Source organism: Phaenicophaeus curvirostris, chromosome 38, assembly GCF_032191515.1.
Source record: "Phaenicophaeus curvirostris isolate KB17595 chromosome 38, BPBGC_Pcur_1.0, whole genome shotgun sequence".
Classification (NCBI taxonomy): domain Eukaryota; kingdom Metazoa; phylum Chordata; class Aves; order Cuculiformes; family Cuculidae; genus Phaenicophaeus; species Phaenicophaeus curvirostris.
This window is the reverse complement of record NC_091429.1, coordinates 324,053-341,688: the sequence shown is the minus strand read 5'-3', so window position 1 is coordinate 341,688 and position 17,636 is coordinate 324,053. Positions and strand designations below refer to the sequence as shown.

Genomic DNA, 17,636 nt, shown 5'->3' with positions numbered 1-17,636 from the left:
ATTCAGGAACTTTGACAGTAATGCTATGAAACGTGCATGCGTTTTTGTCAGTCCGCACACAAAAGCCATGTTCCTTCACTCACATCTTGAACGTTGGATAAATTTAATGTCCCATAAGTGACCATATTTCAGGAGGATCTGACCCTTTGTTTGCTTGCCGTGCTGGAATAAACCAACATATCAATACCCGGAGGAGCTTGAACCCTAAGGACGTGGTGCTGCGGTGGTGGTGTCCGCAGCAGAGCATCCTAGTTGGATGAAGGGAGAACAAAAGCAGAGCATAGAGCCTGTCTGGACGGCCTGACTCTAATCTGTGCCATTATCCCTTACTGGGGATACAATAAGGAATTCATAATGTCATTTAGCAGTCGTGGTGCTCCTCACTGTTGTCTTCAACTCTCCTTCGCACCCATTACCGTGGAAGGCAGAGCTTATCGCGTGTGTGGCGGTTGCATCCAGCAAACCCGTGTTGTAGGAGGAGAGAAGATGCTTGGTGGTGGCCAGGAGCAGTCGTGGCTCAGGTGCCACCACGTGAGGACTCACGTGGAATTGAACAAACTTTCAGAACTGAGGCAAAGGGGTAAAAACAGTTTAGATTCTGTTCACATATTAAAGGAATCTAAATTAGTAGGTCATCATAAAAGATTTAATATCCTGCTGACCTAACTCTATTGAAAGCCTGATAGCTTACGTTTTGCCACGCGGTGGCCAGGGATGCTTAGGGACACGGTGCTCCCAACCTCTGAAGGGCTAAAATTAGGAGAAGGTGGAAGATACGAGCTCTGACAAAACCCGTTATCGCTTCCCGTGGTGTTTGCTGCAGTTTGGAGGAAGGAACATGGCTTTCCTGTCTTCTTGAGCCTGCCTAGCTGCATGCTCAGCTGTCTGCCTGAGACAACATGATTGGCCTTGCTTAGTCACAAATATGATCTTGATGTTTACGGCGACTCACTGCTTAGTCTTAACAGAGCAATGCTGGGCTTGGTCCTGTCCCCACCGGAGTCGGTGCCACCCTATTTGCTGGTGACCTCGGTGGGAGCAGGAGACAGGCTCTGAAGTGCTAACAGCCTTGTTTGAAAGTGGGGAATGGCCGGAATGGCCACTGGCTGATGAGACCCATGGATAAATCCATGAACAAAAGTGTCCTCAAACTTGGCCCTCAGAAAATTCTAGCTAGGAGCCTGCTTGTTCCTCAGAAGAGAGTCTGAACCTCACCCAGTAACGCCCCTCCCTCTCCTTTTTGGCAAATAAAATCATTTAACCCCGTGGTTATTTAACCAAAGAAGTACCGATCCAAACACAAACCAAATCCATCTTACAACCTGGCCTGTTTTGTTTTAAAAACAGAGCTTCCCTTGGTGCCTTTTGAGCCGATTTTTTTGTACTGCTTGGAATAAGTTCACTGCCAACTTTTGCGTGGAGCAAACGCCACGGATCTGTCAGTGGCCTTACCTCCTATTCCCCCCCAAAAACAGCTGTATTGATGCTTGCTGTCTCCTGCCTCGTGTTTTATACTGAAACTTTTTCCCACCCCTTCCAACACAGGTGGTTGTCAACGCCTTGGTTGGCGCTATCCCTTCCATTATGAATGTGTTGTTGGTCTGCCTTATCTTCTGGCTGATTTTCAGCATTATGGGGGTTAACCTGTTTGCCGGGAAATATCATTACTGCTTTAATGAAACAGCTGAGGAGCGCTTCGAAATAGACATTGTTAACAACAAGACCGACTGCGAAGCGCTGATGTCGCCCAACTCCACCGAGATCCGATGGAAGAATGTGAAAATTAACTTTGACAACGTTGGGGCAGGATACCTGGCTCTGCTGCAAGTCGTAAGTTTGGCTTCCACCATCTCCCTACACTTCGGGTCGAGGTGCCCCCACTTTGGGGCAGGAGGTGCTGTTTGGGGTCAGGGTGCCCCTGTTTTGGGTCTTGGGGTGCCTTTTGTCCTTGTGCGTAATCAGGGTCTCCCAGCACAGCCTCAACTTTAGTCTTGGAAGAGTCTATCGAACCTCTTATGAGGCAATAGTTGGCCTTGCTAGGTTCATTTAGATTCAAGGAAAAGAGAAATCTTTAATATTAAAGTTCAGTCTAACGGGCGATCAGGAGAGCAGGGGAATCCTTGATGTAGCTGGCTCGGATCTGACTTGTTCTTTTATTTCGGCTGAATTCTGTCTAAGAGAATGTGTGTTTTCTTCCTTAGGCTACATTCAAGGGCTGGATGGACATCATGTACGCAGCAGTAGATTCCAGAAAGGTAACGTGCATAACCACAATCCCACCTCCCAGTATTTCACTCTGGTCTTTTGCTTTGGTAGAAATTATAGAATTATGGTTATGTTGTGTATTTTGTGCTGTGATTGTTTAATTTTCAGTGGTCTTGGGCCACGTTAAATGATGATCAAGACCATCCCAAAGAGGGCCAGGTTCTTCTGGTTGCTCGAGGGGCAGGGAAACTCCTGCTGGAATTGGAATACAGCGATGAAAGGAGTACAATGAAGTCATATATTTCATCATCAGAATAAATTATGGGGGCCAACCTTATTTTGAATATGTTTGTATGATGTCTTTGAAGTGTCATTTATTTCTCTTCTCATCTCCTCTCCAGCAAGAAGAGCAACCCAAGTATGAGGACAACATTTACATGTACATCTATTTCGTTATCTTCATTATCTTTGGCTCCTTTTTCACTCTGAACTTGTTCATTGGTGTCATCATTGACAACTTCAATCAACAAAAGAAAAAGATAAGTGATCTCTGTTTGCTGATTAGAATCATAGAATAGTTCGGGTTGGAAGGGGCCTTAACGATCATCCAGTTCCATGGGTAGGGACACCTCCCACTGGATCAGGGGCTCCAAGCCCCATCCAACCTGGCCTTGAACACCTCCAGGGATGGGGCAGCCACCACTGCTCTGGGCAGCCTGGGCCAGGGTCTCTCCACTCTCATTGTGAGGAAATTCCTCCTTACATGTAGCCTAAATCTGCTCCCCTCCAGTTTATCCCCATTGGCCCTCGTCCTATCACTCCAAGCCTTTGTAGACCATCCCTCCCCAGCTTTCCTGTAGCCTGAGGGTGTTGGCCAAATGCTTCTGGAATATTGTCAGGCTTGGCACCGTGACTGTTTCCCTGGGGAGCTCTTCCAGAACTCCAGCACCCTTGGGATGAAGAACCTTTCCCTAAGTTCCAACCTCACCCTCCCCTGGCATCTTCCTGCCATTCCCTTGGATCCAGAGGGAAAAGCTCAGCACCTGCTCCTCCTCTTTCCCTTGTGAGGAAGCTGGAGATGGGGATGAGGTCTCCCCTCAGTCTCCCCCAGACTGAACCAACCAAGGGACTTCAGCTGCTTCTCATAGGAAAAATCCTGTTTTCTTTAAAGGCAAATCAGTCCGCTTTGGGAATCGGCGTAAGTTATTTGTGTCTAAAACAGCTGCCTCCAACTTCCCATATGGCAGGTATCCTCATGACTTAGCTAGGATGTTATTCCTTTCCCTGCTGGTGTATGAGCTGATTGTAACCAGTTTTCTTTTTGCCCCTTTACTTTGGAGGTCAAGATATTTTCATGACAGAAGAACAAAAGAAGTACTATAATGCCATGAAAAAACTGGGCTCAAAGAAGCCTCAAAAACCTATTCCCCGACCTCTGGTGAGTATGTTAGAGAGGGAACTGAAGGGAAAAAACCTGCAGAGTAGACTTTCAAAGGAGCTTCGGCTCCAAAAGCATCCTTTGTTCTGACTCTGGGTGGACTCCACATCACCAGGTTCTTGTCATCGTAATTCAGGTATGATCTGAGAAAGGTTAAAATGCTACAGCTGTGCTTGATGTTAATCAGTCGGCTCATTCCAACCAAGAAAATGATCTGAAACTCCTGTCTGGCTGAGAGGCTGTAGATGAAGAGTAGGAGGCCTCCTAGCACTAGGGAGCAGGGTTTTGGACAATCAGCCAGCCATATGGTTACGTTCATCGGGACCTAAGCACGTTTCCTGGCTTTCTGAAAGGCTTTGTACATGATATTGGGCGAATCTTATAGATTCTGCTGGGGATAAGGCATCCCGCTGCTCTGCCCACTGCTAGGACACAAGAGAGGGAGTTGAAATCTCTTACCAGTACTCTGCAACCAGAGTCACCACCACAAGGCAGACCTGGCTGCTTTCTCTAGTTGTGAGTGGAAGGGCATCACTCTGCCTTTCATCTCAACGAAGAAATGCTGGTAATGTGGTTGTGCCAGCATGTTTGGGGTATAAATAATAGCATTTTCCTACCTCTCCCGTAACCAGATTGAATTATGGGTAGGGTTTACCTTGAAAGTTTCATAAGATACTGAACAAACTGTGTCCTCATCCCTATTTCCTCCAACAGTGAAATAATTTGTTGACTAATGGTATATTGTTCAAATGCATCTGGTTCATTTTCTCTCTCCTGTTGCACAGAACCGCATCCAAGGGGCTGTCTTTGATTTTGTGACTCAGCAAGCATTTGATATCGTCATCATGATGCTCATTTGCCTCAACATGGTGACCATGATGGTAGAGACAGACACGCAAAGCAAGCAGATGGAGGACATCCTTTATTGGATCAACTTTGTGTTTGTCATCTTCTTCACCTGTGAGTGTGTGCTGAAGATGTTCGCCTTGCGGCACTATTATTTCACCATCGGGTGGAACATTTTTGACTTCGTGGTTGTGATTCTGTCCATCGTGGGTAAGTGTGACACCAGTTAGAGGTCTGTGAGTGCTAGGCTGTCTTGGTGTTTGCAGACTAGAGCACGTTCTTGTCTTTGAAGGGGTACCAGGACTTCTAGGTTCTCTTTTTAGCCCTGTGAAGAGACTGTGGCAGAAGCTGGCAGCTTGCAATCCTGACTAATTCACCCTCTTACCCCTGTTCTGGCATTCATTTCCAGTTGTACGGAGTAAAACACTTGACAATTACTTGTCCTGTCTTTAAAACCAGAAATTTTACTCACCTCATCAGAAAGTTTGAATGCTCACCAGCCCCTGAAAATAGCATTGCAGTGCTTTCTACCTCGGCGTGTGAGTTGCACTCTTGTTTCCAGTTTGGTTGAATGTTGAATCAACCAGTTTCCTCCAACAGGTTTTTGGGTTTTAGCGGCTAGTGTGTAAAATACGCCTAACTTCACAAATACAACAGGGTCACTCAAAAAGTTCAGCTGCATGCAGCTCTGCCCGGACATCGTGGCAAAACACCAATATTTAGAGACTGTCCTGTGGTCTAAAACTGTGATTCAGGATTGTCTGAGGCTTGAAATAAGATTTATCTTCCATATTATTTAGCACATTCGTGATAAGAGTGAGGCACTGAGAGCTAAACACCTCCAAGAAACAGCTCCTCCATCCTTCTCCAGATGGAAGGAATCACTCTGCAGGTGTATCTCTCTCCCCCTCCATTTAAGAGAACTCTTCAGGAGTTCCTTTAGGAGGCCTCTTCATCGCAGCCCCTCTTTGAAAACCTGACCAAGGTGTCCTGTGTGCCCAATCCCTTGACTTAGGTTCAGAAGCAGCAGCAAACAGCACGTCTCCATTGTCACGCTTGTCTCTCCTCTTCTTCTTTAGGAATGTTCCTGGCTGAAATAATTGAGAAGTATTTTGTGTCACCCACTCTCTTCCGAGTCATCCGACTGGCTCGCATTGGACGTATCCTGCGTTTGATCAAAGGAGCCAAAGGAATCCGCACCTTGCTTTTTGCCTTAATGATGTCCTTGCCTGCCTTGTTCAACATTGGCCTCTTGCTGTTCTTGGTCATGTTCATCTTCTCCATCTTTGGCATGTCAAACTTTGCCTACGTCAAGCATGAGGCTGGCATAGATGATATGTTCAACTTTGAGACCTTTGGCAACAGCATGATCTGCTTGTTCCAGATCACCACGTCAGCTGGGTGGGATGGCCTGCTGCTGCCGATCCTCAACCGGCCTCCAGACTGCGACCTGGACAAGGAGCACCCTGGGAGTGGTTTTAAGGGGGATTGTGGGAACCCTTCGGTGGGGATATTTTTCTTTGTGAGTTACATCATCATCTCCTTCCTGATTGTGGTCAACATGTACATCGCCATCATCCTGGAGAACTTCAGTGTGGCGACAGAGGAGAGCGCAGATCCACTAAGTGAGGATGACTTTGAGACCTTCTATGAGATCTGGGAGAAATTCGACCCTGACGCCACACAGTTCATAGAGTACAGCAAGCTCGCAGACTTTGCTGATGCTTTGGAACATCCTCTCCGCGTCCCAAAACCCAACACCATTGAACTCATTGCCATGGACCTGCCTATGGTGAGTGGAGACAGGATCCACTGTTTAGACATCCTGTTTGCCTTCACCAAACGTGTCCTCGGGGACAGCGGAGAGCTGGATATACTGAGACAGCAGATGGAGGAAAGATTTGTGGCATCCAACCCTTCCAAAGTGTCTTATGAGCCTATCACAACCACGCTCCGGCGTAAGCAGGAGGAGGTTTCAGCAGTGGTTATCCAGAGGGCTTACAGGGCTCGCTTAGCCAGACGGGGCTTTATTAGCCGAAGGCCTGTCTCCACGAAACTGGAAAATGGAGGAACAAACAGGGAGAAAAAAGAAGGCACCCCGTCCACTGCATCTCTCCCGTCCTACGACAGCGTCACCAAACCAGAGAAGGAGAAACAACAACGGGCGGAGGAAGGAAGACGAGAAAGAGCGAAAAGACCAAAAGACGTCAGGGAATCCAAGTGTTGAGACAAAAAAAAAAACCCAAACAAAATCATATCATTGTACAGATTAAACTATTTGCGAGTGAAAAGATTGTTTACAAACTTCATGAAATAATATCAATACAGAACAGCTGTGGAGACACTTACCTGAAGATCTTATACCAAACATAGTCTGCTTCCTGTGTGACAGCGTTGCATCTAAAGCAGTGACCTACCACCTCTTTAAAGGACCCTTGTAAACAAACATTTAAACACACAAAAAAAAGGAAAAAAAATGGATTTTTCTATTGTTTGGGCAGGTGGATACTGCATGTTCCACGTCAGTCAATGCAACTTAGGACAAACAAGCAAAATAAAACACACTCACACACCCACACAGAAATGAAACCCGCTGCTGGGATTCATATATTTTCCAAAGCAGCCAAAAAACGGATTTTATTTTCCCATTTTGTTGATTATTCTTGACACAAAAACCCAGAAGTCACAATGTTTAAAGGGTTTGTTCATGCAAAACTAGGTTTGCATTTAGTTAAGCAGCAAAAAAAACAAAAAAAGAGAAAAAAAAAACAAGAAAAAAAGGAAAAACGTTAAAATGAGTTAAAAAAAGGGAAAAAGACACCCCACTTCCCCCCCCCCCCCCCCCCCATTTAGCCCATGCCGTTTAATTGTCATAGTTTATTTGATATTTATTATCTGCATTCAACTTTCTACATGGGCTTTACTTGGTTTGGGAGATGGGGTCAGCGGGTCCCTTCAGCCCAGAGCCAGCTCGGGTTGATCCCCTTCCCCCCTAAAAGTGCTCGTTCAATGCCTAGAACCGACCTGCATGCTGGCATGCCGCGACCAGGAACCATGCATGAGGAACCATGAGACCACGAGACACTCAGTAACCTGTCCACAGCAGCGCGTTAAGCCATAAAGTCAAGGCGCTCCACTGACTACCGTGCACTGTAGCCGAGAGAAACCGATCAGGAGAACCGTGCCCTTCACCGGGACCTCCCCGTCCTTAGCGACTGCTCCTTGAGCCACCCCTGGGAGCAAAAAAACCCACCACAACTGACAAAAAGAGCCAAGCAGATGAAATAATTGCGTGTGTGTGTGTGTGTGTGTTGAACGATGTGTCTTTTTTCCCCCGTACAGCCAGCTTTTTTTGCACACTGAACTAGAACAAAACCTAAACGCTGCTCTGGACCTCATGCGAGGGGAGAGAAAGATGATAAGAACTGGGACTGGCTTGTTCTACTCTGTCATGTCAACTCAAACTCTAGGGCTTAAATCCCACTCAGTAAATTCCTTTGTATCCTGCAATATTTATCATTAAGATTAATTATTATTCAGCCTCCATCCTGCAGCGCAGATGCTTCTTTGGTAGAGATAAGTGCTAAAAAAGCAGCGTTATCTCTACCGGTAGACATTTGTGGCGCTTGCCTGAAGCAAGCCCGGTAGCGGGGCTGGGGTCACGACTCTTGGCACCCGCTTGTCCCCAGCTGTGGGGATTGGGGCTCCGGGTGGGATGCCGAGGCGTGCGGGCGGCTTTCAGAACCCTTGTCCCCTCCTTCCACTCCCTCATCATTGGGTTTTTTTGCAGCTCCGCACGTTGCCGCTGCGTGGTTCTTCTCCCTTGGGGAGCCAGGAGGGTTTCTGAGGAGGTGCAGGGTGGAGAGCCGGCTGTCAGGTGCCTTCACTTTCTTCCCATTTCTTACACTTTCATAGAGCAGCGACTGAAACGGCCCCGCAGGTTGGGTAGGAATCGGAGCTACCTCTTGCCTGGTCCCACTGCAGCGGCGAAAGATGCCGCGACGGCATCACCGGCCGGCTCCAACCGTTTCTTTTTCTCACTGACCGGGCTCAGACATCCCCAGATCCTGTTTCGTGGTGTCCTCTTGACTAAGGCGTCTCTAGTTGCGATGTTTTTCCTTCGGGGCCGAGCATGGATCTTCTCACAGGGTAGGAGAGCCGCAGCCCGGCCGCCCCAGGGGGAGCGCGGGGTTGGCGGTGCCGAGGTGCCGAGGTTGAGCGTGGACCAAACGAAGGGTCCCCAGAACAGCAGAACGAAACCCAAGAGACCAGAACTCGGTGACAGGCTGAATCTCCGGTTTTGCATAGTCTCACAACCCAGAAAATGACAGGAGTCACTTCCAAAAGAAACCAAAAGCGAGCAGGAAGCCATCCAGCAGCCATCCGTGCCGCGGCCGGCGTCCTCGCGGCGCGGCCGAGCCATCGCCATGCCGGCGGAGCAGTTCCGCTGCCCCCAGGACCACAGCAAGGACCCTTTTCTATCCCGTCAGCTCTTGCCCCAGTTGCTCCTAGGATACGATGTAAAATAAAGAAAAACCGACACATCTGTACAGGCTACGTTGTAAACAGCACAAAAAAAAAAAAAAGAAAACTAAAGAAAAAAATAGCTGAAAAGTGTGGTTGAACTTTTTAAGAGAATATTATAAATACTGTAATATATCAGTTTATTTTATCGGCATGCCTTTTTGTAAATACAAAGAACTAAAAAAAAATAATAGAATGGCTTCTGGCTTTTGCCATTGTCCATGGTTATTTTTATTTTTTTAATAGTTTTCGGTTTTCCTTTGACTTTAGAGAGCCAGGAAACGGCCCCAAAGGTTAAAAAAAAAACCAACCAGAAATACAAACGAAACCCTACCCCCAAACTAGATTAAAAAAAAAAAAAAAAGCTTTATTGCAAATGATCTTTGCAACAGCCAAAAACCTCTATTTTTTTGGGTTCCAACGTGCAATAAGTAGACCACTTCTATGCAAGATCTGGTGAAACTTCATCTTTGTTCTTGAGCTGGGCTACTGACTCGTAGGTGAAGCTTGGTTTGTTTAGCGTTTGTGCTGGCAATTTCATTAAGCTACTCAATTACTTTAAAATAAAAACTCCCTTCAAACTATGTATAGAAGTTTATTTTTTTTTACCTTTAGATCTGTATTAAAGGCACGAGGCCGGTGGTGCCGCCGTCAGCCGTGCTGAGAGGGCACGGGAATGAGTTTCTTGGACCATTCGTTGGCTGGGATCGATCCTTCTGCTCCAAGGGTGGGGTTGGGTTGTTCTTCTCTCGTGGTTTTCCAGCTCTTTCTATCCGGCGTGGGTCACCGAGAGCGAGGGGTCTCTGTGCATCTTCACTGGGTGAAGGCGAGGAACCTTTGGTCAAAGAGTGTTGGGGACGTTGGGGTCGTACGCAAACCTCCCGGTTCAAACGCATCTGTGGAATTTGGATTACGGGTTGGAGGAATCGAACAAGGGGGTGACGTCAAAAGGACGTAGCCAAAAATCAAGACTACAAGTCACTCACTTTCCTCCCCGCCTGTATGAAATCCTCCCTCTGGGGTTAAGCTGCGACTGCGCCCCTCAACGCGCAGAGAGGGGAAGGGCGATAAATACCAACTCAAGCTGCTTTTCTTCACTTTTCCTGTTCACCTTTTCTTTTTTTTAAATGATAGAATCAGATGTTGAACAAAAAAAACCCAATAAACCCATGATGTTGCGTAGAGGCCACACCCGAGTTTGAATTCTTTAATTTTCCGCCGCAAGAAAAAGAAAAAAAAAAGAGAAAAAATAAATAAATTGTTAAAGCTGTAAAAGACCAATAGTGAAGATCAATTAGTGTATTAGGAATTGCATGGTGGCTCATAACGATCTTAACCCAACATGATGAACGATTACGTTACTATAAGCCAAAAGAGAATCAAATAAACGTTACCCTTTTCACTGTACAAGGTAGAGCTCGTCTTGGTGTCCCGATTATTTGACTGAGTGCGTTCTGCTTCCCCTCGAGGCTTCTTTTAGCGGGGTTGTACCCCAAGGAGACAGAGCAGAGGCGGTTGCTGTTTCAAGGGCTTCGGTATTTGGTGTCGGGGCTCTGCGGGTCTCGGCTCAGCCTCGGTCTCCATCCTGCGGTGCCGGGTTGGGGGGCGGTGACACTGCCGGGGGGGCTGCTGCTACCCACACCCACCACCAGCCCATCACCCTCTCCAGCATCTCCCCAGAACCTTTGAACCCGAAGAGCTGAGCAGGGCACGAGCTCGGTACCAGCTCTGCCTCAGCGGGGAGCAGGATTGAACCTGAAGATGTTGCAGGTCAAATGGCCAAGGTAGCACCTTGAAATACTGGAAAGAGGACGTATTCTGCATCAGCTCCCTTGCATTCACCCCCCACTGCAAGCACACACCCCTCCAGGGAGATCTGCATCCCTGCACAGCACCTTTGGCTTTCAGACCATCCCTCCTCCTGCTCCAGAGTGAACGCTGCTCTCCCTTAAACCTCTAACACTGTCAGCCACGCAGCATCCTCTGAGCTCCATGCCACCACCCCGCAGCGAGGGAGGCTGGCGTGGCAGATGGCGAAACAGCCCTTCCCTCCAGGAGCTGCGGTTCCCACGCTGGGGCGGCAGCAGGAGCGGGGCGGCCGCTGAGCCCCGACCTTCACCCCCAGTCAGGAGCCACCCCGAGAGGAGCAGCTCGGTGCCAGGAACTGGCTGTGCTGGCGACTCTGGAAATGGCAAATTCGAAGGGCAGTGGGTACAATTTCATTTAAAAAACATATGTATTACGTAAGTAATTATTAACCCTTTCTTTTGCTCATCTTTTAAAATCATACTCAGGGTTATTTGTTCTTCCCTCTCCTTGCCAATACTTGCACGCCGCTGCTAGGTGATCGCATTGATGCAAGCCGTTTCTTAATAGAAAATCATAGAATCATGGACTAGTTTGGGTTGGAAGGGACCTTAAAGATCGTCCAGTGCCACCCTCTGCCACGGGCAGGGACACCTCCCCCTGGATCAGGGGCTCCAAGCCCCATCCAGCCTGGCCTTGAACCCTCCAGGGAAGGGGCAGCACGTGCCAGTGTCTCGCCACCTTCCCCATGAAGAATTTCTTCCTAACGTCTAGTCTAAATCTTCCCCCTTCTAATTTAAAGCCGTCCCCCTTGTCCTCTCAGTGCTGGGAGCGAGGCCAGGCTGGAGGGGCTGAGCTGGGGCACAGCAGCGTGGACAGGGGACAACGCACCGGGGGAGACGTCGCTAGAAACCGCTGGTTTGTGAGGTCAGTCGGGGTGGGAGGGGGCAGGTCTGCACTCCTGGGCCACCTTGATGCTGAGGAGCATGCAAGCCGGGCTGGAACCTGTGGGACTCATCCTGCTCTTGCTGGTGGCGGGCGGCTGGTGCGAGGACACGGTGGCGGCCAGCGTCGGCCTCCACACCATGAGCCGCATCGCTGAGCTGCTGTCGCCCTCCGAGTGCCGCCAGCTCCAGCAGCAGCTGGTGGAACCTGACAAGGACCTGGAGGAACACGAGCTGGAGAAGCTTTCTGAGGAGAACAATCCCATCCATCCCCACCACCAGCGGCATGTCCGCAGCCCCATGGGATGCTCGGATGCCCTACGGTACTGGCTGAGGACGGCAGGAGAGGTGGCGACCTGGGACCGGCTGATCCGAACCCTGCGCCGAATTGGACGCCTCGACATCGCCCATGAGCTGGGGAAGAACCTGAACCAGGACCGGACCCTGGAGCTGCGGAGGAACGTGCAGGGGTACGGCCGCAGCGGGCAGCACCTCAGCTCCTCCCTGCTGCTGGAGGGCGAGCGGCTCGCCAGGGCGCGAGGCAGGAGAGCCCCGGACGGGGACCTGGGCGACCTGCGCTTCGAGAGGCGCCCACCACCCCCGTACACCCGCAGCCTCCTGGGCTGGGTCGGCCCTGTGGTCTCGGGCATCCTGGGGGGCTTCCTCGCCTCCATCCTCTTCTTCGTGGCCGCCGCGTACTCCTGCCGCTGGGCGGTGGGCATGGACACCACCTGAAACTGGGACGTCACCCAAACTGGAGCAGCTCCCAGAAGCTGTTGGAGGGAAAATGAGACCAAATAAAGCCTTGTGGTGTTTCAGAGACCAACCCTGCTCGTTCTTCTGGACAGGGAGGGTCTCAGTCTTGGCTTGGGTCCTGCTGGAGCATCCAGGGATGGGTCAGTCACCACCATCACCCTCGGCTGGGCTGGAGGTGACCCCAGTTATCACTGGACGTGACAGCAGGGAGGGAGCGGGCAGAGCAGCCTTGACCAGGTCCTCCCTGCAGCCGCGCAGCCCAGCACGGGGGCTCCCCACCTCCCAGCCCCCACAGCCAGCAAGGCCACGAGCCCTCTCAGCTGGGTTATTGTGCTATAACACCAGCACCTGGTGTTAATTATTCTCACAGAGAGGTTAATTACAACACCAGCAGCCTGGTTGCTCTTGCGGTAGAGGAGTTTTGTGCTGCCTGGAGTCATCTTGGGTGCCCGGAGCTGCGGCCACCTGAGCTGCTGATGATCTGGGGGCTTCGCTCCCTTCCTGCTCTCTCTCCCAGTGCAGGTTTGGTGCAACTAAAATCCATGGGCCGCCCCATCCCTGGAGGTGCAAGAGCAGGGGTAGGAGATGGTCATTGCTTCCCTGGGATGTTTCTACCACCCTCCTTCACCTCTGGAAGGCCCCAAGGCAGAGGGAGAAGCTCCTTTCCCTCCACAAGGAGCAGGGACGGAGCCCCCACACTCCTTGCCAGGAACCTGCGAGTTCAGCCCAAATCAAAGGAGTGGAGTTGAGTTGAGGTGGTTTAGCTCTGGGATGGGGCCAGGAGCCCATAACCACGAGGTGGCAATGCAGCCGCGCCACCTCCCCACCAACACCCGCTGGAGGTTTGCCTGGGCTTAACTTAAGGGGCTCCATCATTTGTCATCAACTCCTGCCTCTCTCAGCTCCAGGAAACATTTGACCCTTCCGAGCATCCTCCACCCTTCAAGCCCCAGAGCTGCTGGCCGTGCCGGAGGCCAAGGGGCTCATCTTGCCATGAGGATTTGCAGATGCTGCTGATTTGAGGGGGTGGAAAGCCAAGGTGCAGCAGCTCCACAACATCCCCCCTCCCCAGGATGGTCCATGGGGATGGAGGGAAGGGACCCGTACGGCTCTTTTGAGAGAATAAATAAGGAAAACATGGGAAACTGGGCAAACAGAGCCCCAAACCCACCAAGCAAAACACCTCCTGCTGCAGCCACCTTGCTGGAGTAAGGATGGATCCACGGCCCTTGTGCCAAGGTCTCAGCCCCAGCTCTGTCTCCACTCAGCAGCAGAACACGAGCCAGCAGTGGCCCAGGGGGCCAAGGAAGCCGCCAGCATCCTGGCTTGGATCAAGCCCCTGGAGGTGCCCTTCCACATCCTCGCTGCCAAAAGATTCAGGAGAGCCTCTCGGGAGGTTCTGGTGATATCGGTTCAGGTGGTATCATCACCGCGCTCGGCTGAGGGAGACCAAGGAGGAGCCAAAGCCATCCATGTCTCTCTGGGATGGAAACACAAGCCAGGGCAGATCCACCAGACCGATGGGGCAGGAGGAAAGCCCTGTGTGTGTCCCACTGTCCAGCCGAAGAGGAGGCAGGAGAGCAGCACATGTGGCCCGGCTGGGGAGGAATTCCAGGAATGCCGGAGCCGTTAGCCTGTGCGGGACTTGGCCTGGGTTTGGGAAGAGCAGGCGGGTTTCATGAATTTGGTGGAATGAGCCTCCAGCAGGTCAGAGTCCAGCCACAAATTCACCTGAACAACCTGAGATGCTGGGAAGCTTCTGCCTCGGCGCCAGCACATCCCGACTTGGAGCACCCTGGCCAAGCCTGGGTTTTCCCAGGATGGGGTCGGCAGAGCGTGGCTGGATGTTGTTACCCCAGGCGGGATAATTGGCTCAGGAGGGGTTCTCCATCCATGTCTCCCTATCTTTCTGCTTATGGATTGGGACCCTGTGCCGGCTACTGCTGGGCTTGGCAAAGAAACCAACCACAGCTGAGCTGGGAGGTCCCTCTGAAAGCCCAGACTGGCCTGGTGCCACCCTGGTCGACACCTGAGGTGAACCCCAACCCTCAACCCAGACAAAACGAAGGCACAAACAACGTCTGCGAGGCTTGGGAGCAGGGATGTGCTCAGCATCCTTGGCACAGGTGGAGAGGAGCCCAGCCTCCCTTTGCTGGAGGAGGAAGAAGAGGAGGAGGGAGCCTTCCTCCTATTTTTCCGGCTCATGACTCTGCAGCCCAGCCACCAAGTAATTTATTCATAGCGTGGTAACCTCAGGGGGTCCCAATAAAAGGCCAGAGCTGCTGCATTGTGCTGGATGCGCCGGCACAAAGGCTCCGGGCACCTCCTGGTCCCCAGCCGGGGATGCCACCACGTCCCCCGGTGGGGATGGCACCCCATTCCTTGCCCCCCAGCCCACAGAAACACCCTGACGACGCCCCACTGATTGTCATCGTTATTCCTGGGTATAAATTGGAGAGGGGCAGATTTAGACTAGACATAAGGAGGAAATTCTTCTCAATGAGGGTGGGGAGGCCCTGGCCCAGGGGTGGGTGCCCCATCCCTGGAGGGGTTCCAGGCCAGGTTGGAAGGGCTTAGGGGCAGCCTGATCTAGTGGGTTGCCATGGAACTGGATGGTCTTTAAGGTCCTTTCCAACCCAAACTATTCTATGAATTACAGCAGCAAAGGGCAAAAAAATCCATCCCTGCAGCAGAGCTGCCGCCCGGAGCTCGGGGCCGAGGATTCCTGGGCATCAGCAGGGACCCCCCATCGCGTACTTACGGCAATGCTAAGGTCACAGCTCCCACCACAGCCACCCTGCTCCCAGCCCAGCCCAGCCCAGCCCAGCCCATTCCTACCTGGGAGCTGCCCCTATTGAGGGGAGGGGCCCACCTGGACCCCCCTCAAACAGCCTTAATGAGCAGGACACACCCAACGTCCCTAACGAGGAGATGGAACCCAGCTGGACCTCCCATCACCCAATGGACCTCCCAGCATCCCTAGTGAGGGGCAACACACCTGGACACCCCATCACCTGTAATGGGGGGTGGGGGCAACACCCTGACCCCCCCAAACACCCTTAATGAGGAGAACCAGACCCCCCCTCCAACACCTTTAATGAGGAGGAGGGCTCACCCACACACCCCTAATACCCTTAATGAGGGGAACCACTCCCAGACCCCCCCCCCCAAACACCTCTAACGAGGAGGGGGGCTCACCTAGACACCCCCCATCACCCCTAATGGGGTGAGGAGAGGGGGCTGAGGCTCTTCCCTCTCCTCACACCCTCGCCCTGTGCCCCCCATCTTCGTTCCAGCCCCCCCAGGGTTGTAAAATCAGGGAGGGGGGGTCAGCGCTGGGTGCAGGCAGGGTGGATTTCAGGTAATCTCTTTAATACTGTGTAATACTTTTCTTTTTTTTAAAATACAGCATTTCTTGAGGTAGACCATTGCAGCTCTAAAGCATTTCTCTCTCTCCGACATTAATAAGCCATGAATTAAATACTTTCATGTACAAATACGTTGCAAAATGAGGTAGAAATGGTTACAGAGAGTGTACAAAGTCAAATAGGATAATAATAATAATATTAATAATAAAAAGGCTTCAGGACCCCAGCACCACTTTTTGGAAGGAGGGAGAGGGGCATCTGCCCCCCGTAATGCCCTTTGCACGCAGGCAACTGTGGAAAAACGGGGTAAATTGCCCCAAATTGGCAGACTGGGGGAGGGAGGGAGCTCGCGTGTCCTCTGCGTGTGCAGACCCTGAGGTTGGGGGGGTCTGAGCAGCGGCTGGTGGGTGACCCTAGAGCTACTGCCCCCCACCCCTGGTATGAGGTAAAGCTCTGAAAAAATACAAATAAAAATGAATATTTTCTTTGATTGGGGAAAAAAACCCCAACTCCAGTAAGCCTGGACACCCCCAAAAGTCCTAACGTGAGGTGGGGGGGACCTGGGATGCAGCAGGAGATGCTGGAGGATCGTCCCCTCCCTGGAAACATTCAAAGTCAGGTTGGTTGGGGCTCTGAGCAACCTGATCTGGTTGAAAACGTCCCTGCTCCTGCAGGGGGGCTGGAGGGATGAGCTTCTGTGATATAGCAAATACATATTGATCAGCTATCAGATAGTGTGGTTTCAGTACAGGATGAAGGACGATGGGATTGAGAGCAGCCATGTAGAGAAGGACTTGGGGTGCTGATGGATGAGAACCTCGTGAGACCTCATCTGGAGCCCTGCGTCCAGTTCTGGAATCCTCAACATCAGAAGGAGATGGAACTGCTGGAATGGATCCAGAGGCCGTGGAGATGATCCAAGGCCTGGAGCCCCTCTGCTCTGAGGACAGGCTGGGAGAGTTGGGGTTCGTCAGCCTGGAGAAGAGAAGGCTCTGGGGAGACCTTAGATCAGCCTCCAGTGCGGAAAGGGGCTCCAGGAGAGCTGGGGAGGGACTTTTTAGAAGGGAACGGAGTGATAGGAAGAGGGGGAATGCCTTTAAATTGGAGGAGGAAGGCTTAGATTAGACATTAGGAAGAAATTCTTCATGATGAGGGTGGGGAGGCCCTGGCCCAGGTTGCCCAGAGCAGGGGTGGCTGCCCCTTCCCTGGAGGGGTTCAAGGCCAGGCTGGATGGGGCTTGGAGCCCCTGATGCGGTGGGAGGTGTCCCTGCCCGTGGAGGGGCAGATCTGGATGGGCTTTGAGGTCCCTTCCAACCCAAACCGTTCTGCGATTCTATAACAGCCCCAACCTGATGCAAAAAGTGGTGCTGGCGACAGCGTCCAACCTACGGCTCTACCACTCTTCCCGCTGCAGACACGTTACTCCACCAAACGCTACAATAACAATGTTTGAAAAAAAAACAACCAAACAACCCATCTTAAAATAAAATTATGGCATAATACATGTGAAAAAGCACCCAAAATACATTCAACTTTCATCTTTGTAACAGCTTCAAGTTTTGTTCCTTTCCTCTCTTCCTCCACCCCCTTTGGAAGCGAATGCACGAAGCAGCTTTGTCGTAGGTCTGAAAAACTCTTAAAAATCTCTTTTTTTTTCCTTTTTTCTGAGAGAAGAGTTTTTAGAAACACATTCTTTTTCTTTTTTTTTTCTGAGGTAATTCTTTTCCTGAGTAGTTAAAAAGAAAACAA

The 17,636-nt window shown here is 51.0% G+C and overlaps 2 protein-coding genes across 5 annotated transcripts in view; both read left to right on the top strand.

The window, feature by feature from the left end:
* Positions 1 to 10,184, top strand: part of SCN8A (sodium voltage-gated channel alpha subunit 8) — a 54,059-nt gene extending 43,875 nt beyond the window's left edge. For all 4 annotated transcript variants that reach the window (XM_069879525.1, XM_069879526.1, XM_069879528.1 and 1 more), the window contains 6 exons: positions 1,546 to 1,830; positions 2,202 to 2,255; positions 2,607 to 2,744; positions 3,539 to 3,643; positions 4,429 to 4,699; positions 5,569 to 10,184. In XM_069879525.1, the coding sequence (XP_069735626.1) occupies positions 1,546 to 1,830; positions 2,202 to 2,255; positions 2,607 to 2,744; positions 3,539 to 3,643; positions 4,429 to 4,699; positions 5,569 to 6,716 (2,001 nt within the window). In that variant the 3' untranslated portion in view covers positions 6,717 to 10,184. The remainder of the gene's footprint in view (positions 1 to 1,545; positions 1,831 to 2,201; positions 2,256 to 2,606; positions 2,745 to 3,538; positions 3,644 to 4,428; positions 4,700 to 5,568) is intronic.
* A 1,609-nt stretch (positions 10,185 to 11,793) lies between these two features.
* TMDD1 (transmembrane and death domain 1) lies at positions 11,794 to 12,498 on the top strand. Its single transcript, XM_069879432.1, has one exon. It carries the CDS (start codon positions 11,794 to 11,796, stop codon positions 12,496 to 12,498), a length of 705 nt encoding a protein of 234 aa, XP_069735533.1.
* The last annotated feature ends 5,138 nt before the right edge of the window (positions 12,499 to 17,636 follow it).

What these genes read in the sequence shown, in the direction of transcription:
- TMDD1 (XM_069879432.1), top strand. Translation starts at nt 11,794, where the DNA reads ATGCTGAGGAGCATGCAAGCCGGGCTGGAACCTGTGGGACTCATCCTG.